This window comes from Mesocricetus auratus, unplaced genomic scaffold (assembly GCF_017639785.1).
Source record: "Mesocricetus auratus isolate SY011 unplaced genomic scaffold, BCM_Maur_2.0 Super-Scaffold_100014, whole genome shotgun sequence".
In the NCBI taxonomy this organism is placed as follows: Eukaryota; Metazoa; Chordata; class Mammalia; order Rodentia; family Cricetidae; genus Mesocricetus; species Mesocricetus auratus.
The window spans coordinates 36,151,357-36,173,423 of NW_024429197.1; the positions used below are offsets into that span (position 1 = coordinate 36,151,357).

General features: G+C 41.3%; 1 protein-coding gene across 34 annotated transcripts in view; it reads right to left on the reverse strand.

The window, feature by feature from the left end:
- The window catches only part of Sgip1 (SH3GL interacting endocytic adaptor 1), a 182,980-nt gene extending 177,810 nt beyond the window's left edge, over window positions 1-5,170 (reverse strand). For 10 of the 34 annotated variants that reach the window (XM_021228446.2, XM_021228444.2, XM_021228443.2 and 7 more), the window contains exon 1: window positions 3,849-4,204. In XM_021228446.2, the coding sequence (XP_021084105.1) occupies window positions 3,849-3,858 (10 nt within the window). In that variant the 5' untranslated portion in view covers window positions 3,859-4,204. Of the gene's footprint in view, window positions 1-3,848; window positions 4,206-4,282; window positions 4,302-4,846 lie in introns of those variants that run through there. The other 24 variants (XM_013114930.3, XM_040757096.1, XM_021228451.2 and 21 more) reach the window with 5 other exon arrangements.
- Window positions 5,171-22,067: the final 16,897 nt, after the last annotated feature.

A 22,067-nucleotide genomic window follows, 5' to 3' on the forward strand; every position in this document is an offset into this window, starting at 1 on the left:
TTACAGTTATTAAAGTAACTTCACCATTTAAGGGAAGGGAATTGGTAGCATTTGAGGCACTCTCTCCAAAACCTCTGAGCTAACTATAAAATGAGCACTCTTGTTCAAAAGGCTTTGTTCCTTTTTTTTTAAATCACATCAAAGACTTTTCCAAATAGAAAATTTCATTTCTAGAGTTTACAGGTTTATTGCTGCAACAGATGTTCAGCTAATCTCAAATTGGACAAAAATTGGATATAAGTAATCATGTGAGGCATAAAAAGCACTAGTAAGGAATGAAAAGCCAGGGTTCTGCCAGCACTCATATTTTAAGTAGAAAGAAATGGAATATGCAACTATAGAAACAAAGGCTTGTTTTTTCAGTGTGGCTAAGATGTCTGTTCTGCTACAAAGTAAAAAAGAAAAAGTTCTTAGAGGCTGAAAATCATGAGTTTTGTTAAATGAATTTGAATTCAAATTCCATTATACCATGTGTATTTTTTCTGCCACAATGTATTATTTTTATTTTTTTAAATCTGGAAGAAGTATTATAAAATATTCTATCAAGTATGCACTTATGCAGACATGCCTATGAGTAGAAAATAAATTAAAATTTATTAGTCACCTCAAATTGCAACTAAATCATTAAAACCATTCTTTTTCCTTTTCAAAAATGAAGAAAGTGATATTTTGAATACAGCAGCAGCTAAGAGCACCAATTAGTTCTGCCTGGGACAAGAAATGTACTTAACAGTCAGCCTCAGAAATGAAAAGATTTTACAGGACCTTAGCTTACTTTCAGTGATCTTAAGAAATACCATTTAAGTAATAACATATCAAAGAATAGCCCTTGACTGGCGGCCCTAACCACATGACCGCATCTTAGCATCACCAATGCACGCACCCATGGCTATAGCCCCCTCTGCTAACCACCTCTTCCTTCATTCCCATACTACGTCTGAGCATCATTATGTAGTTTTCCTCAACAAAGAAGCAACTCAGTACCAACCACTGTCAAAAAATAAAGAATTCAGGAAGCAATAAATCAAGCCTCTTAAAAGATAATACTTGCACGAGCCACACATTGTTGCTGAGCGGTGTAAGGATCCTGCAATTACAATGTTGTCTCTCACAGTATTAGAACAAGAAGGAGGTGGTACCATTCCTCATCTAAGACCAGGCCTTCCAAAGGCCTATATCCTGTTCCAAACAAACATAGACTTGAATCTGAAGCATGAGCTATTCAGCTAAATATGTATTTATTATTGTTTCCCACAAAACAGTGGAGGGACTGAAAAGTTGCCCTTCCATGCTTTCTCAAAGCAGCAGACAAGAAACACTGCAGCAATATAGCAATGTGCACGCACGCGCACACAGAAGTACGGACCTCTGCCTCTCCTCTCTAGAACTGTGTTTATGTGCATGACTGCACACGCATGTGAGGCCATGCCCATGCCCATGTGGCACACAGGAACTGGCTGAGAAAAGACCATGTGGATGCTTGCTGGTGCAATCTCACCGTGCACACTGGCATTTCAGCAGACAGCTGCCATGGCAGCTTTTTGGGCACCTTTTTTTGGGGGGGTGGGGAGTCCTTAATTTTCCAAGGTTACTGTGGTATGTGCAACAGCCTGACTTCATCTAGAGGCGAGTTCAGTGGACATAAGTGCCACATCACATCTTCAGAGTAAGAGCAATTTAGAGGCAGGATCCTGGGATGCAGCATCAGAAATCTACCAAGGCATTGCTAAAAAGACTGGCGATATAGTTGGAAGGCCACCAACAGGCAAATAGATTTCTGGTTAAGGCTTCTACCTGCTTTTCCAAGGTCACTGAACAATTAACAGGTGACCATTTAAATAGGAATTACAGATAGAAAGCATTTATTAGTTTCACATGAAATTTGAAAGCAGGGGGCAGGCACACCTGTCTAATTGTGCCCCCAAAGGTTCAATAGAAACAACTGTACCTGTAGTGTCACCTCTGATGACTACCAGTGTGAAGATAACAACCTCCATGCGATAAATTTAGCAAGCTAGCCATGGTGCTACTTCAGCTCCAACACCAACACCAGTCTTTGTTAGAGTTCCCATTTCAGTTTCGGCAGCACAGATAAGCTTATCTCGAAGCTTTGGGCTGGCCTTCTGGATGGCACAGCAGACCTTATTACCAGGAGAACTGCTAATGAGCATCAGGAAATGCCACCAGCTCCAGAGAACTCACGGGATAGTTTCAAGGCAAGAAGTAAAAGGGCAGGCCCTCAAATTTCCCATGGAAGGCTAGAAACGAATCCATATGTGTACAGATGCATTTTTACCAGACTCTACACAAAATTTAGCTGAAAAAACAGTACTTCTATAGACAAGATATTTTTCTGATGAAGATAAGTAATATGGGCTTTGAACTGAAAACTACATAAGTTATACTCTTTCTGTTTGGCTTGCCTTATTATACAAAAATTAAATTCATTTTGAATTAGCTAAAACTGATTTAATCTTAGTCTTAACAATATCACTTAGCTCTCTGAAAACAAGATCAGGCTCTAAAAAGAATGATATCCTACCTCCTTTTAAGGATACTTCCCCAAAACTGTGAGCTTCTACCCCAGAATTCCTCACTCCCTCAAATCACATTTGACATGGAGAGAGAGAGAGAGAGAGAGAGAGAGAGAGAGAGAGAGAGAGAGAGAGAGAGAGAGAGAGAGAGAGAGAGAGAGAGAGAGAATTCAGTCTGGCAAGTGAGTACAGGCTACATTGCAGGTTTTGTTGAAACCGTCTACCATCTTCCTTTTATTCTGGTTTGGTACATTTCTAAGGCCCATTGACCATGGACAACTGGTAGGACAGACTTGGCTTAAAAGGTGGCCTCTCTGCCATTTCAATGGCTGATTTGAAACCCATTGTGCACTGAATTCTTTATTATAAAATCCCACCTAGGTACTACATTTCTGCCTGTCATCTTAGGGAAGGCCAGGAGTTTTGCACCATCCTGCAATGTGAAAACAGAAAATCAAAGCCAGCATAGAGCTCCCTGCTTCTTCTCTGACCAATTTGTTGCATTTTCTGAGGCAATGTTGACCCTTGCTATCTCAGATTGGAAAGGGCAAGTTAGTAGAAAAATGTGTAGTTTAAATAGCATCTTCCAGGGAAAGTCCCTTCTCACACTTAATGTTAAGTGCAGTAAGATAATCGGCAAATAGGCATTTGTTGTTTAGCTAAGAGCCATTTCCTTTCTAAACCGGTATGATCCCGATTAAGGGGCCAAGAGGCCCAGGCATTTTTCTTAGAGCTCTCATTCTGCTGCAATGACAGCCCCCATAAAACTCCAGTTTACGAATCAAATTTGTTTCACTCCTCACTCCAATATTATAATGCAAACCCCAGTGACAAATAATGTCTTCTAAGATACTTAAACAGTTCACTGAAAACGACAGCTTGTGAAGAACTCTGCCGATGACCTCTCCCATCTCATGTCAATTTCTGAAAACAAGTTCCCATTGCAAAGATTTAACCATCGGGCTTTCAGGAATCTAACACACACACGCACACACACACACAAAACCTTATTTTTTTTTTCTCCTAACTTGTTTGGTCTGCGAGCTTCTTTCTAGCTGTCTCGGTTTCCTGCAAACACTTAGGCTTTTCTCTTTCAAAGGGGCTGGGAGCTGTGGAGGTTCTGAGCTAGGCAGAAACCCTGTGGTTTGATTCCATTAGTCTAAGCCCTGGCCGGTTTCGAGCCAGCTGCCTTATCTGCTTGCAAAAACCCTGACAGCCAGGTTCTAGACACACACACTAGCTGCATGCATTCGTCCATAGTGGTCTACCCAAATCTTTCCTGGAGCCAGCCAACCACAACAGAGGGAATCCTACCTTCCATCATGGTGGCAGAATTGCATTCCTTAATTTCCAAGGAGTCAGAAAAAACACAGGAGGATACACTTCCAGGTCTCAGCTAAGTCCTCACAATGCCGCTGCTGAGGTCTGCTCTGCTTGCTGCCAAGCCAAAGGAGACAAGTGTTAACCCGAAAGACAGGCCATGGATGCTGCTGGTGTTGCTTCACCTACAAGCTCCCAGGAAGATGCTGAGAGAGAAAGGCAGAGGAACAGCAAGCCGGCGAGCTGCACCGCCTGCACTGCCTCGGCCAATCCCTTCAGCTCTGGACCGCGTCACATGGTAGCCAGCCTGCATCTCCTGACACAATACCCCCGGAGAGCGCACGGAACCCATTTCCCGTCCCCATTCCTTGCAACCCCCTTCGCTCCCCCCCCCCCGCTCCCCTCCAAAAACATAGCCCCTTCCCCACCTGGTGACGCACTTCCCCCGCCCCTCCTCGTGGTCCTCGCAAGCCTATTGCGGCTCCCGGGCACCCGATGATCTGAGCTGCCACCGTGACTGGGGACGCTAGCGAGAAAGTAGCCCAGGAAGCTGAGCTGCCCAGGGGAATTTTCGTTTTTCTCTTTTATTTATTTTTAAAGAAAAAAAAAACAACCTTCTCAGTAATTCCAGGTTTTGGCAACACATTTTTATATTTCCATTCCAACCTCATTTTGACCTGATGGAATTTCAAATGTCAGCACCTGGCTTCTGCGCACATCTGTCATCTGTGGATCTGCAGCTAGCTCCTTCTCCGCACCCCTTCCCCCCTCTGTCTCTCTGTCTATCTCTCTGTCTCTCTATGTGTCTCTCCCTCTCATTCACGAGAGAAAAATCAATTCGCTGACGTCACATCATAAACAACCATCCCCCAAAGGATGATGCAGAAAAAAAATTCACCCCAGCTGCCTTGAAAAGAGGCAGGAAATTAATTGCGCATGACATGCCTAAGGGCTGGGAACTGTCATTAAAACAAAGAAACAAAAGAACCCACCCGATCCGGGCTCTGGAATCAAACCGGCGATGCTCCAGCTCATTTCTGGGGCGAGAGGCGGGAGAGGCAGAAGCCTAAGCCCTGGCCGCCACTGGCGTGTGCGCGCTGTCTCCTCCCACACACGGGCTCTGCAGCCGCGACCACGGGCAGCGAGTCCTACCGCCACCCCCGCTGCCCCCGCGTCCTCCCACCTAGTTGGGCCGTCGCCTGACCCAGGTGGAGAGCCTCTTTTGCAGCCTTGGCTACAGCCGCCAACTGCAGCCCCTGCAGCAGGGCACGTTTTACGAGAGAGGAGCCTCCTACGATCTTGAGTCGCCTCGGAGCCCAGTCGTTTACCCGGGGGAAATCCTGCGGGAGGCAACCTGGAACGGTTGCGCTGGAGGAATGGGCGGAGCCCGGGCTTGGCAACTTGCTGGGTTGAGATCTGCTTGCCCTGGAAAGGTTCGGATACAGGGTCTGGTTGAGTTGAGGGTCTGACACCTAAGTGCTCTCAAGAGACCTAGGAATCCTTCAAAGGGACTCCCAGGCCCGTTGTCCTGCAGCCCTGGGCCAGACATTCAAGCACAAATGTATGGAACCCAGTAGGGGAGGGTTAGGAGAAGGGAGAGAGAAAATGATGAAGATAGATGGGAGGCTAGAGAAACATCTCTTTAAAGCGGAGAAGAATAGCAGATTCGGGGCTATGAAAAATTTCTTATTGAAGATCCGGTCTGAGTGTCTAACAACAGTGCTGATCGTTTATAACACCCTCACTTAATATTATCCAGATCTCAACATTTCCGGATTCTTCCAGAGGCAATATGAGATACTGGTGGTCATGAAATAATAAAGAACACAGCGAAGGAGGCCAAGGAAGAAGCAGATTAGTCAAAATCGAAAAGCAAGTCAGTTCCTTAGCAACTTACAAGATTTTCTTAATTAAAGAAAGCCTCATCGTTTCCCCTCAAGGATACACGTTTCAGTGGCCTCTTCATTTCAAAATTAAAGTCTCTGGAGAGATATTCTTGCTTGAGGCTTTCCCTCTATGTCTACGAGGAAGTAGAGTTTTAAAACGAAAAGATTACAAAATAAATAAAACATGTCTTAAGGACAGCTTGATCTGCTCTAAAAGCTGCTGTGAGTTATTGCATAAAGGGAGTGTGTGTGTGTGATTAGCAAATTATTTTAATTATGATAAAAATGTGTCAAACAGAATGATAGGGAATTGTGTCTCTTTTTCATTGAGATCTGAAACCCTAAGGCAGTCATTGAGATCTTGAAACCCTGGGCTTTGGTTTTTTACCTGTAAAATGGAGATAACAATAATACCAAGTTCTCAAGCCTATAAGTCTGCTATTCTCAATCTGTGGGTTGAGACCCCTTTGCAGGTGAGCATCCCTTCACAGGAGTAGGCTAAGGCCATTGGAAAACACAGATATTCACATTTATGATTCATAACAATAGCAAAATTACAATTATGAAGTAACAATGAAAATGATTTTATGGTTAGGGGTCACCAGAAAGTTACTTAGTGTTATGTCTGGGACCTTGCCTTGTTAAGTTCTCCATGTTAGCTTTGCAGAATTAGTATCATTAACACTAAAGGGCTGGCAGGTGAATCAGAGAAGGTTGCAGCCAGAGAGCTGCAGGCACAGGCAGCCACGTGTACTGAGAACAGCAGTGAAAGACTAGGTGAGACAGAGGGCCAGTGTGCTGGAGATGCTTGAAAGCTGCTGAAGAGAAAGTAGAGGCAAGCAATATTAATAAAATGATGGAATGCTAGGGTAGTTCATGAAAAGAAATGGAATGAACTTGGAAGTTATAAAAGAGATAAGGAGCTCCGGAATGGGGAAGGTGGAGTCTGGAGCCGAGCAGAAGCAGGACACACAGGAGGTGGCGAGAAGCTGCAGGTAATGGAGGACGTTTGCCAGCCTTTGCTCCCAGCCCTGGCTCTAGTGAACTGAGCGGACCCCTCACGTTCCCTGCAGTTCACACCGGTTTGATTTTAGGATTGTAGCAAGCCTAATAAGCTAGAAAGAAAGTGAGCTCAAATATTCTTGTTCGGAATCTATTTGAAAGTTTTAACACATAAATATTTATGTAAATATTTATGAGGCACAATGTGATAGACAAGTGCCTATGTAGTATGTTTAATGATTAGATCAAGGTGATTCACACGTCTGCTGCCTCCAGAAATCTGTGTGTGTGTGTGTGTGTGTGTGACATTAAAAGTCTGTCCTACTAGCTGCTTAGAAGTAAACAATTATGATCAAACATAGTGACTCCACTGCACAATAGACTGTTAGAAGTTACGCTTATCCAGCTGTTTCCCACACACACCTGTTAACCATCTCTCCTTCACCCATTTATTCCCTTACAGTTACCAGCTGCCAATAATACTGTTCTACTCTCTACATCAGTCAAAGCAAACGTTTAGCTTCCACATTTTATGAGAATATGTGGTGTTTATCTTTCTGTACTTGCCTGACTTATATCCCTTAATCTAATGTCCCACAAGCTCATTCATGTTACAGTAAGTAACTGAATAATCCATTGTGTTTATATGTATGACATTTTCCTTATCTGTTCATTTTGTTGATTGGACTCTTAGGCTGATTCCATATGTTGGCTATTGTAAACAATAGTGCAATGCACAGGTAGTTGCAGATGTCTCCTTAACATACTGCTTTCCTTCTTTTTGAATGTATACCCAGAAGCACGACTACCAGGTCATGCAGCAATCCTCTACCAAGTTGTGCAAGCTCTCTATTGTTTTTATAATTGCATTTCTACTAACAGTGTGCAAGAATTCTCCTTCCTCTGCACATCATCAACATCTGCCATGTTCTTGTCTCATTATTAACAAACAGTTTTAAGTGGCTTTGTATTTCCATGGTAATTACCGGCACTGAGCATCTTTCATATATTTTCTGGTTATTTGTATAGCTTCTTTTAATAGATGTTGATTCAGAACTTTTGATCAATAGCTGTTAAGCTCACAGGAAAAGCAGAATTGTAGTTACAATGGCCCCAGAAGGACCAACAGAAAGGTGTGTGGCAAAAAGTGGTTAGGTCAGTCCTGAGCCCAGATACACTTATCCACAGCTTTCTCAGCCACTTGCCTTTTGCCCTTTAAAAAGATAATCCTCGTATCAATTAGAGGAACATCCAAGAAACAAAGTTGTGCTTCACATTAAAAATGTACTCAAATACATACATTGTCAGAAAAGATCAAATACCTTGATTTTATCTCTCCATATATTTTTTTAGGGAAACATGGTTTTGCTCAAGAACATAATCAGCATCTTAGATTATGCCCAAATTTTCTCATTTTGGGGGTGAGTTCTCTCTTTGATGACAAGACCTAAAGAAGAATTTCTTGTTGCTGAAATTGTGGGATGTTTCTTACAAGCCTGAAATTGCAGCCAAAAGATCTTGGGAAAGACAGGCTCAATTGCTGACTGGCATCAGAGCTCAAACATTGCAAATACTGCCTGGGAGCCCTATCCAGGATGACAAAGACAGACCCATGTCACACTAGACTCATAGAATATGTTTTAGCTAGTCAATACCAATAACCTAGGTGCTGATGTCACTAGCATTGCATTATGTTTCTGAAATAAGGTTTGTTTTGTGGTGGTGCTTCATTAGTTGTCTGTGATTTCGAATCAGATTCCAGGTGGAGTGATAGCCATGCCTTTGATTCTAGTACTCCAGAGGCAGAGGAAGGTGGAGTTGTGAGTTCAGGGACAACCTTGTCTACATAGCAAGTTCAAGGCCAGCCAGGGGTACACAGTAAGATCCCGTCTCAAAATGAATGAATGAATGAATGAAAGAAGAGAAGTCAGATACCTATCACATTCTGAAAAGTTGGGCTTCTTTATTCCTTTTTAATTTTTAGTGTTTTAGGAGATTATCTGTTCCCACTTAAAGGACGGAAGGAAGAACGAAAAAGAAAGACAGAGGGTTGGAGAGATAGCTCTGTAGTTAAGAGCACTGAGTGCTCTTCCAGAGGACCCAGGTTCATATTCCTAACACCCACATGGCAGCTCACAATTTTCTGTAACCTGGATCCAACACCCTCACCCAGACAAACATAGAGGCAAAAGATCAATGAAATGAAATAAATAGTTTTGAAAAGTATTTTAAAAGGGAAACAAAGAATGAGAATTGAGTCATGAATGAGGAAGGAATGTTAACCCAAGGAGAAAGTTTTAAATTGTGTATATATCTACATGTACATATCTCCAAGGCAGCCATCATGGCAGAACAGTTGGCTCTTTCCATCTTACATTCTCCTTGGAGCCAGTCAATGATGGTAAAAGGGAAATGTTACCCAAGCACCAGAGTCCCCAGTCTTGCCTGAAGGAACTGAGTTCTATGAGTCACCACAGTGAGAGATTCTTATTGTCTACGTTGAGGTCAAAGTGGATACAATTTTGTGGAGAGCCTGCTGGGTTTTGTTTGTTTTTAACAGATCCATACTCACATACAAATATTTAAAACACCTCCTTGTGTATGTGTACAGACATGTATGCATATACTATGCTCGGTTGAAAATAAAACAATTACAACTTGAAATATTAATGAAGCAGACAAAAGGAATTTATCTGCCTACCTTACAAACTACAGGAAGAACAGCTGAGGGGAAGGTAGAATCAGGACATGTCATGACTGTTACCAGAATCAAGTACTAAAGGACCAAATTTATCTTTAAAAAGTATCTATTTTTAAATTTTGACAGTTTTCAGACAACAGAAGCAGTAAAGGAATGACTCAGATCTCTATATCTCTTTCATCTCTCTCTTTCCAGTATATCCTCTGTTCGTAGTACTTTTTCTCCTTGTGATCAGGGGCCTAACTATGATCTATTGACCTCCCAATATTTCCATCCAGGGAAGGACTCTCATCGACTTGACTGGAATCATTATTCACTCTCTGAACCAATCCGTGGGGTCATGTTGATGAAACCTCATGGTGAATTTATGGAAGAAAAGCACCACCTTTAGCTTATTCATATGTCCGATATTGAGACTAAACTTGGGGAAGGTGGAATAAGGCAAGTTTAGATGACAAGCAATCCTGAACAACATGAAACCCTCATATTACAGGGGTGCCAAATAAGGTATCAAAGGAAGGATGGACATTATTTCCAGAAGAGATGTGAATGAAAATCTATGTAACAAAGCAATCTGTCCCACAGGCATTGCTCAGTGTATCAAATACAAAAGGACTCAGCCACAGAGCCACACAGAATGTCATACTGACCCCATACAGAAGATTTGAGAAACTATGTGCACACTGACACTCTGCATGCAGAGAGAAAGATGAACTATTCATGGGGGTACACTTCCTACTTGCTGGCCACCTAGTCTAAAGACATGGCATGCTCAATGGAACATCCCCGTCCAGAGAGCCAGGAATATATACCTATATGAGTGCTCAATAAATTTATACTTACTTGTATAGCTTAATAAGGACATAACACTTGAAAAAAGACATGAATATACATTGAGTATGAGCAGTTTCAATGGAGGAAAGTAAACAACTATGGTATACCAAAGTAAAGGAAATGACCTGACAGCAAAGGAAACTGGAAAGGTATTTCATAAAAATCAATTTTTAAAATTGACTCCCACGGCTAGGCACTGAGCTGAACTCAAGAAAGCCAGTGACAGAGAGGGAGGACTGATGACCAAAGGGATTAAGACTGGGCTGGTTTAACCCCCAGAAACAGCTGACCTGACAAGGGTTAACTCTTGAATCCCAGGCATCAGCCTGGGAATCCAGCATGGGACTGATCAAGACCCCCCTGAATGGGGGTGTCAGTGAGGAGGCCTAGGTAATCTATTGAGCCTTGGGCAGTAGATCACTATTTATCCCGAGTTTACAAATGGTCTTTGGACTCCCATCCAACATTGTGAGATAAACTCTCACCCTCAACTCTTGGGGGAGGGTCTAGGCCCTGCCCTGGATGAAATGACAGACTATGGACATCCCCAAGGAGGGCCTCACCCTCCCTGGGGAAATGAGGGGATATTAGGGGGGTTGGGGGAAGGACACGGGAGGAGGGGAGGGAAAGGGAGAGGGACCTGGAACTGACTTGTGAAGCAACCTTATTTCTAATTTAAATTTAAAAATAAATAAAAATTATTCAATAAAAATTACAGATAATAATCTTCCCCCCCCGACAAAAATAAAATAAAATTTGATATAGTTCCAAGAACACAGTAACTGCTGTATTTACAGTAGCTAGATTTTGGAAAGAACTTAAATATCCATCTACAGGTGAATGGATAAGGAAAATGTGATATATTTGCACAATGGAATATTATTCAATTGTTAAAAATGAAATCATAAAATTCATAGGTAAATGGATGGATCTAGAAAAAATAATCTTGAGTAAGGTAACCCAGACCCCAAAAGACAAATAATAGTATGTATTCTTTTATATGTGAATGTTAATTTTTAAGCCTTCAATAGGTGACAAATCCCTATAACCACAGAGATTAGATGTAGAGTTAGGGACTAGGGAGGAAGGGAGGGACATCAAGGAAGAGGAAACAGAGTGTTGTTACAGAGATGAGATGCAGAGGAGAGAATGGAATGGATTAAATGGGGAGAGGGAGGGCGAAGAGGATAAATGAGGGAATAGAGCAAGAGAGATAGCTAACATGAACCGACATTTAAGGGGCCATTTGGAAACCTACTACAGTAGAAAATTCTTTAAAATGCATACACATATGAAAGAAATCTAAATGGAGTCACCAAATAAGAGGGGAGACAAAGCCCCAGCTGGATGTCTTTCACTATCAAGTGACTTCCAGTGTCTGAAATGGGTTATATCTAATTGAGTTGCTGGCCAAAGGGGCCCCATGGAAACTCTCAAACAACTCAGGATTTCCAAGGCTGTTTATTGCTCTCCACTAACGGATGGTAAGTTCCTATTGCTGAAGAAACACATCTTATTAAACATGGAGAAGTCAAGCTGGCGTCTTTACCTCTACTTCATGATTCTGAAAAGTACTCTGCACGCTACCAGAGGAGGAAGGTAGCCACAAGCCGGCTAGAAACCCTGTGATCTACAATGGTGATTTGCCTCCATGATACACTGGTGCCATAGTGTTGCAAACGTTGTGTGAGTAAACCACCACCATTTGCTTGGACTTATGGCCGCCCCGTGAGATGGAACCCATATGCCTGACACTGTTAGGGTGGCCAAGAATCTGAGACTAGGTAGGCCATGGGAATAGGGGAAAACCAAATACTATTGTTACGATTAAAAGAACATAGCAATAAAAGGACTCCCAATGAATTCTGCTATACTGGTAGGTCTAAGTCTGAGGTTCCTCCTGCAGTGTCTGGGAAGTAATACCAAGACCCACCCCTGGATAATATGCAGAGAGTAAGGGACTTTGGAACACTCAGTCCTAACTGGAATTTTTTTCATCAAACTCCTTCCCTTGGGTCTCAGAAAACTGCAGAAGAGATGACAGAAAGAAAAGCCAGAGGGGACAGATGCAACCAAAGAAACACAGACACAACAGGGCTGTTGCACATTCGAACTCACAGAGACTGTGGCAGCATACACAGAGTCTGCATAGGTCCAAGTCAGATATTATCCCAAAGCTGAAAGGCGGAAGTGGACTTGAGCTCTTATCCCTAAACAAACAAAAAGCTTCTATAACTGAAAACTGCTTGCAAAGGAAAAAGGAAAATTAGATTTTTTTTTTTCCCAATGAGACCTTCCTGAGTAACAAACTTCACTTAAGGGCAGATCCCATGCTCAGCAGGTAGACGATAGTTGTTTTATTTATTTATTTTTGTCTCATATTGCTTTGGTTGGGCATATATATAATTTTTTATGATTTCCGATTTTGTGTTTTCCTGTCTTTGTGGGTATGTTTCTAGTGATTTTCCTTTTAAAATTTTGTTTTTGTTTTTCTGTCCTCTAGACATGGGTTTGGGTATACGGAGATGTGGGGAAGTGGGAAAGATCTGGGAGGAGTTGAGGAATGGGAAACTGTGACCAGAATGTATTGAGTAAAAAAATGTATTAGAAAAAGTAAAAAAACTGAACAAACAGCAAAAGCAGAGTGTTGCGATGAGCATAACAAGATCCAAAAAGAACTGATGTAAGTGGTTTGCTGTACTTATCAAACACTTTTAAATACCGTAGCTATAATTAATGACTTGACATATCCTGCCAGGACTGAACACCAACAGTGGCAGTTTACTTAGAGCATAGGCCCACAGCAGCATGGTTCCCATGACACTCAGGGTTGCCACTGCCCTGAATGATGGACTCAGATGTGACTTTAACAGTTCAAGAATTTAGAGGACAGAAAAATCTCAGAAACTTACTTTGTAAATTATGAACCATGACAAAATTGATAAAGGTAGACAATAACCTTACTTGCTTAGGAATACTGATGCAAAATTTTTAATAAATTTAGTAAATAAAAATAAGTTAACAAGTAACATAATCCATAAAACATGACATCATGTATCACAATGTATCCTATTCCATTCTATGAGTAATAAAACTAACTCAGTGTTATCTACTAGTGCAATTAACAATATTAAACCACTTGTCCTGGTTTCATTACGGCTGCTGTCATAAAAAAACCCTATGAAAAACAACTTAGGGAAGAAATGGTTTATTGGGCTTTCAATTTAAGGTGATGGTCTATTATTGTGGGGACATCAACAGGGGCTTAAAGTCTCACAGTCACAGTCCAGAGCAGAGCGAGGATAAACCCATGGATACTTTCTTGTTTGTCCCCAGAATCCTTCTTTTCTCTTCTACATATTGTGAAATGAATTTAATATTGATTTTGAATCCTCAGCATGACAATATATATCACATACCATAAACACACACACACACACACACACACACACACACCAAAGAATAGTGTAGCCCATAGTGGGCTTGGTATTCCTATATCAAATAACAGTCAATACAATCCCCACAGACACATCCACAGGCCAAATCAGTATTAGACTACCTCCCCATGTGATTTAGGCTGTGTCAAGTTGACAAAACTAACCATCAAGCTACCAAAAAGAAAGTCATATGCTATTATCTCCACTGATTTTGCAAAGGTATTACCTAAGTTTTTACTATGACACTTATTAAAGATGCTAAAATGTTAACAACAAAAATTTAGAACTTTTCTGAGGATGCCAGGATACACAAATCTCTACCAAAAATGTCTTATGTCTGTCAAGTGGAGACAAAATAAGTTTTCATTGTCAATAACGGAAGCCATGAATAAGACTTAAATATCCTTTCTCATTATTAATTAAAATGTGACACCCTTCTATGGATACCAGCCCCAAAACTGGGAAGAAAAAGAAATAAAATATTGTTAGAGACAGCATTTGCTCCTCTCACTGTTTTCTCTGTCTAAGAGCATTGGAAGGCTGTGTCTGCCTGTGTACTGAGTAATGTGACTAAGTCACAGACAGCAGAATTTTCCAGACATGGCTGTCACAAATATCCTGTAAAACCTCCATATTTTCCTCCCACTTGCAAAGGTGTCCTGTTCTTGATCACAGGAGGTTAACTCATACCTTTGGACAGTGCCCTGCCTGGTCTTCATTAGGTTACAAACATGAGCGAGCTATGAGTTCACTGTAACTGTCTGTAGCAACCATGTTACATGTACACACCTGATGTGTAGTCCATGTCATTGGTATTGTCAAATGCCACATGTTGAGTAGTTTATAAACCGATTTATTTACAGCTTGAAAGGCTAGAATTTCAAAATCAAAGTGCCAGGAGTGTGCCTGGAGAGAGCTTTCTGTTTCACTCATAGATAGCGCCATTCCACGTGTTCTCAAATTATGGACAGGTTGAGTAAATACATAGTGTCATTTCACATGTCTTCACATTGTGGAGGGACTGAGTATCTCCAAGTCCCTTATATAAAGGTCCTAGTCCTTATCATGAGCTCTTTATTGCATGGTATGAGCATACCCTTTGCACATTAATGTATTCAATGTATGTTCTAAGCAGAGCTAGAGGAAGTTGTTGCAAACTGGAGCCTTCTTGTGAGAAGCCACTGACAAGCAAGGACTAACTTCACTCTAGACTAGAAGTTCCCTGTACAATGTGGCAGTCTCTAGGCTGCATGGAAAGTGCCTAATCTGCAAGGAGATGCAAATATAAAATTCACTCTGGGTTTGACGAGCGTACAAAGCAAAGAGGATATAAAATATCTTATTACGTTATGCTTATCATATGTAGAAATAGCAATGTTTCCCTACATTTGGTTAAGTAAAGTATATTAATTTATTTTAAAATTTATTATTATTATGTGTACACATGTGTGAGAGTAGGGAAATGGGTCAGGAGAGGGTGATGGGTGGTGAATACAATCAAAGTACACAATACATTTGAACAAATATATCATTATGAAACCCATTGCTTTGTATAGTGAATAGACAGTTAAAACTGTGGGATAAGGAACACTAGATGAATGATATGTAAAGACAGGGAGAAAATGCAGTAAAATGCTAGGAACTACGGTATAGATATAGAAAGCAAACAAGAATGACCTCAGCAAGCCTGTGGCTTATAGTTTTGTGAACACAAGGATGGAAAAAAGGGAGGGGGCTTTCAGGAAGCTTGCAGCATAAGGAGGCAAATGAGCAAGGAATACTGGCAGGGTGGACCGACTGCAGATGTTCCAAGCTAAGGCATCTCAGTGGATGAAGGAGGGACACACAGCAGCCTTCCTGGCAGAACTAAAGCTTGAGCCGCCCTTTCTAGCACAAGGGATGCATATACTCTTTAAATATTCTTACAGTGGCTTATTTTTATTTTTGGATACAGCATAACTGTTGCCTAAATTGACCTCCAACTTGCGGTCCTCCCACTGCCTCAGCCTCAAGAGTCTGGGATTGCAGGAGCACCCCCCCCCCGTGCTCAACTCTTTTAGGTCTGTCCTTACTCAAGCTCTACTCCCTTTCTCATTCTCGTTTTTCTCTAAGAACCCCTTTGAGCACCTGTTCAGTGGAATGTAGAAAAAAAAAAAACACACCCATCGTCACACACTTGCCTAATGTCAATGCTGGTTTTCCTTTGATTTGCTCCCTTCCCCTAGCCCACTGGTAGTTACTTGTCATTTTTGAACTCTCCCTTTTGGTCCCCCCTCAGCTGGCCAAATAAAGGGGACAGATGCCATTTTATTTCCCACCTTAGCTTCCACGCCATTCATTCGCTGCCAATCAAAAGTATTCCTGAGGCCCGCCCTTCTGCTTTCCTGTGCTGGTTTTTTTCCCCCTGTCTCTCCCCATTTCCACTCAGACTTCCCTCTGTGACCTCAGCAGCTAGCTCACAGTCCTCTCCACTGCCCCACCTCCCCTTTCACCAATGACTGAGGTATCTCTTCTGTAATCAGGACATCTACCATACAGCTCCTTGGCTTTCTCAGTGCCAATGACCTTACAAGCTACCAAGTGGATAAACACCTTTTTTGAACCTTGTCTTTGTTCCTATTTAACATTGCACACCACGTATTTTCCTAGTTTGTTCACCAACCCTTCTCTGGTCCACACAAGCCATGCTTGAGTGTTAACATATTTTAGAATTTTTCTACAGATTTTGATTCTTGAGTCATTTTCTTTGTGTCTCATAGGTTTTTCCCTATAGTTCCCCTCTCCTAGTCTTAGAAGCTGATCGTTACAAATGTGTGGTAAGGTAAGAGGGAGCAGCATTTCCCTCTTATATAATTATCTTTAACCTTTCCCTCAAGAGCTCAATAGACTTTTTGATAGTCATTTTCTCATAACATTCGCTTAACCTGGTTGGAAACACATGTACCTTTTCCTAAGTTTTATTGGACTGACTGTATCAGTTTTTGTTGTGAAATATACATCCTGTATTAGTGGCTTTTAGAGAAAAAGAACCAAATAGGCTGAGATGTAGGTACATAGATCTACAGAGATGTATGTAGGGAGATAAAACATGGGGCATGACTCTGCAGGTAGAGAATCCAATGACCTACAACATGTAATTTAGAGGACCCAAAATCTGGTGTTGTGGTTTTGATATAAACCCTAAGGCTCAAAGACAAGAAGGTCAGTGTCCAATGGCAGCAGAGTATTTAAGTTTCACTTGAGTAAAGAGAAAAATTGAACCCTCTTTCTGCCTTTAGGCCCTCAGGGAATTTAATGCCACCTTCCCACAGTGTGAGGATGTATCTGTTTTTACTCTGATTCAAATGCCAGTGTCCTCTAGAAACATTCCTACCATTAACATACCCAGAAATAATGTTTCACCAACTGTCTGAGTGTAATTTAACCTAGTTAAGTTGACCCAGAAAATCAACCATTATGCAGCCTAAGTCATCTTTTGATTAGTCCATGCCTGTTAGTCATTGTTTACCTGAGTACCCTAGGGGAAAGGGTCCTTATGCCCAGCTTGAATTTCTTGATTGCCAAAGAAGAATTCTTTTACTGGCTAGGTTGGGTCATGGCACAGGATACAAAGGATTACTGTATCTTGGTTAGGCGACTCTCTCTTGGTCTGTCACAGTGACTAAAGTGGTACAGTCAGCATTGATAGAGGATTGTTGTCAAGTGTTCACCAGAGAAGGCCATTCTAACATGGTTAACTCCAATAAAAAGTCTTTATTATTAGGCTAGTGACTCCACTGAGTGTTCAGGACCAATGTGAAGTCCAGAGTCTTTCTCAGGGTGAGCTGTCAAGCAGGAAAACCACACCCTGAGATGACACACCCCAGTTAGCAAGAACACTTATCCAGAAGCAGAACTACAAAAGTCAAAATACAAGCTTCGTACATTTAGAGGCTTCCCCAGAACTATGGACTTTGACAAATTCATTCTCTGCTCTCATTTTGCCAGGTGGTGCTGCCTACACACTGCGTTCCAAGACCTGAATGGAACTTCCATCATGGCATCAGTTGTGCTAAGGTCTGGGGGCCTCTTTCATGACAGAAACCGTTTCTCTATGAAGGTATGTAATGAAAAAGAAATCTGTAAGCTTTGCAACTCATACGGAAAGATATCCTGGCAGTTAGGAGCCAAAGGAATACCACAGAGTTACTGTTACTGTGTGCATAGCAGCTAACATCTCTGCTTTAGGGAGAGGTTTCCTACACCTCTACTCGGGTAGGGAAGTGTTTCCCCAGAGAAGAAGTGTTACAGCTCTGCTCTTCTAGGGGAAAGTTTCCCCAGGAAAGTGTTACAGCTCTGCTATGCTTTGGCTTCTGCAAAATTTATCATAGTTAGGTTTTGCTCTGACAAAAGTGTCACACCATACAACAAACATCACTCAATAGATTTGTTGGGAAGGAAGAATTCAGAAGGGTGGCTGCCTCTAGGGTGGAAAGCAGCAGCAAACTGAACAGGGTACAGAGCTTACATAGAGTTTCTTGGGGGATGAAGGTAGAGCTTTCTAGGGTGGCTTGAGATTGGTGGAATTTTGTGGCATGATTCTGGGGTAAGCACAGGAATTGTTGGGATTTCATGCTCAGGGATTGGTGGGATTTCAATCCCTGGTCCTGGGATCAAGACAGGGTGAATGGTGTTTTTTCCCTGACCCTTTTTAACCCTACAAATATCTACAAGAAAGGACCATACATTCCATTTTGTAGTTATTTCCTATACAAACAACATAATGCTAGATATTACATACATTTATGTGATCAATAATTATTTTATAAATAGATAGGCTGGGCTTTATTTTGTTATATAAATCCAGTAAAAGTTTCTTTTTTAAATCATGTTTATCATGGTACTCTATGAATTTTGTTCTTGCTTTCCTCCTGCAACAGCCCCATCCATTTTGGTCTGGCTTTTGAGACTCAATGAAAGGGGCAATTTTGTGGGATTATTTATATTCCTACTGGGATTTTCTGGGGAAATCAAGCAGAAGCTTCCTTAAATGTCCTCTGCTTGGCAAAGCCTGTGTTCAGGAGATAATGAAACTGTCATTGAGAGAAGCAGCCAGCTTTACTGACAGGTGCCCATTTCCCCTATTGCTCTTGGTTAGAGGAATGGAGTCCACTTGTGCTGTTGTGATGAAATATCACAGGCATAATTTATAACAATAGAAATCTATTTCTCACAGTTGGAGTCTGAGGAGTCCAGGACCAATGGCAGGCTCAGTGTCTGCCACGGGCTACTGTGTTTTTAAGATGGCCTCTCTTGTTGCTGCTTCTTTAGAAAGGGCCATTATAGGATGGAAGAGAATGAAAGGTAAATGTTTCAAATTCTTTGTGAAGCCCTTTTAGAGGACTTAATCTTATTTATGAGGGAGGAGTCTTAAGATACAATCTTTCTCAATACTACTGCTCTAGAAAATTGAATCTTAACATGGATTTTGGAAGGCCTATATACATTGAAACTGTACCAAGTGACAATGTGTTCTCTCATGTTCCTCAAGTAAACTTAGTCTGTTCATCTGTCACTTTCAAAGGAATACTAAATAAATCAGACCACCCCTGGAAGTTCTGGAATCTAAAATTCAGTAACTCTGGGACCTAGAAACATACTCAAGAAACAAATAAAATGCAGTACCTGAGACAAAGACAAAAATAGGAAGATGTGAGTCAGACAGAAGCAGAGGTGGGTCAGGGGGTGAGAATGGGACAGAAGCCATTCCAGATGACTTATTCTGAAAGAGTTCTACTAAAGCTGAAGTTCTCTCTTTTTTGAAGATTGCTAACAAAAATGAGAATCAAGGGTCATTTTAGTTCAGTGACACTGGTGGGAGTTGACAGTGCAGCTCAGTGGTAAACAGTTCTTAGCATGTCTCCAATGACTCTGAGCCTGTTAACCAGCAACTGTAAAACAAAATCCAAGAAACAAACAAACAAAAAACCCCCACCAACCAACAATAACACTCCCCTAAAAATATAGATATGAGTGGTAACACAACAGTCAGGATTTTATTAGACAAAAGCATTCCTCTTGCAATTGGGTCTGAAAAGGCACACCCCACCTTAAAATTTTTCACAAATATTTTTAAAAATAACAACCATTAAAACTTAAATTATATTCTAGATTCAAAAGAAATACAAATTTCAAAAGGATAAAGACAGCTGAACACAGACCTGGTCATATTGGCTGAGGAACTTAGGCTGCACAGAAGTAACCCCAGAAGAAAAAGTTCCATGGCTTTTGACAAATTTAGTGTCACTGGGATGGTGTGCTGGGGTTTAGGTTAGGAGATAATCCGTCTGTGATGATAGACCTAGGAGGCACATACCATATCTAATTACTTAGCTGTGGAAAAAAAACAAAGCAAAAGCTTTCTCATTCTGCATTTTCATTTTGAAAATATAATTTTATAAGCTTAATTTCCTAACTGGGTTTAACCAGATCAGTGTCAGGCAGTCAGCTCTAGCGTGTCAATGTTTCATCAGTTCACCTTGTGATCGCCATAGCTACCAAGGACTTCAGTGCTCCGACCTCTGGAAAGGAGGGGTGAAGGCTTGGGGTTGAAGCTTTAGTTAGTAAATCCTTTCCATTTAAAAGCCATAAGCTCCTTGTTCCTGTCAGCAAGCAACCAGAAGGGGCCTTGTGGACAGATCCCATTAGAGGGGACACTGCTGGGATTAGAGAGATGGGAAGAGCCTTGAGAGTGTGTGCTATAATTAAGTCTGACACACATATGCACTTGCTCAAGTACTGTGTGTGGATGATGCATGTACATGCAGATGCATTGATCAGCTGAAACTGAGCAGCCTTGCAAACAACAGAGTGCAGAAACAAACAACAACAGCAGCAAAAAACATTAACCCTGAAACTGCTTATCAGAAATTGTGTAATCATGGCTCAGAAGAACAGGGATATCCAGTCCAACTCACCACAGAACCTACCTCCATTAATATGTGAACCATATTTTTTGACAGTTGTTGGTGAAGTGGATCAATGTATAACCATGATGTAATAATAGTAATCATGCAACTTAGTCACTGAAAATTAAAGTTTGGGAGGGCTCAAAACTTGTACACAAAAAGAGCGAAATGATTTACCACAAAACAGACACAACACAAAGCTCTATAATCTTACCACTTCTGTAGATGACAATCAAACCAAATTGTTGCATCTGTAAACAGGAGTAAGAGAAGAGTCTTGCTGAAGAAATGAATTCCCTTTCAAGGCTGCTTGAAAAATAGTGACAGGGATGTAAATCCTATCAAGTGGGAAATTTTGCACTTCCAATTGGATGCACTCATTGAACTGGAGGAATGGACTAGAAATGAATATTTCTTTTTGTGATCTAAAGTAACACAGTGGCTACTAATTTCATTGCAGCATTTACTGGTTATAATTCAGTGTGTTAATTTCATGTTGGTGGTAAGTTTTGCCCTCATTGTAGTTTTGGAGTACAGTAGGTGGGAGTGTATTTTGCATCTCCACTTAAATCCACAGTTGTGATCTCTTTCATCTGCAACTATGCCTCAGCTATGCCAATAGTGAACCTAACTTGAGGAGTGCTGTAAAGAATGTTAGGGAATGTGTGCATTCCAAATAGCAGGTAAAGCTGTAGTTATTAAATTTGTAGTGAGCACCAGAAGGGGAGCCTCTGGATTCCAGAGCTTTGCCTTCTGTTTATCCTGGTCTCTACACTTGATCTTCCATTGGTTGTCTCACTGACATCTTCACATAGCCTGCTTTCCAGACACTTTCACCAGTTTCCCATATCCATTTTCTGTGTATAGGTTTGGATCACTGGATATAACTTCCACGGAGGTTGTGGGGACTCAAATAAAGCAGCAGCAGATGACCACTCACTGTATTAGTCTGAACTGGCTCAAGATAATAGAAGTTCCACATATATTAGAGGGCATGTCTTGATTTTATAAAGAAAATGGAGCTCATGCAAATATGGAGAGAGCTGGAGAATGATATATTGGATGACTGAGACCAGAGAATCGGGAAACCGTTGCAGTGAGGGAACCCAGGGCCAAGGAAAGAATGATGCATTAAAGGGAAAGTTTTCAAACCAGTGGGGCTGCTAGGTAAGAGCTTGTAAAACAGTATGGGATCTCTTAGCATAAGAGACAACAATGGCATTTCAAAACCTCATTTATTTAACTCCTGTCTTCGAAATCTCACTTGAGAAATTCATATTGGAAAACTCTAACCCAGGGTCATGCAGGAAAAGAGATTCTAGGAACACATTTCCCTGGCCCAAGAGTGAATATCAAGCTGCTGTCAAATTAGCAGCAATCCAGCTCTCTTTGGAATTTTTGCATTT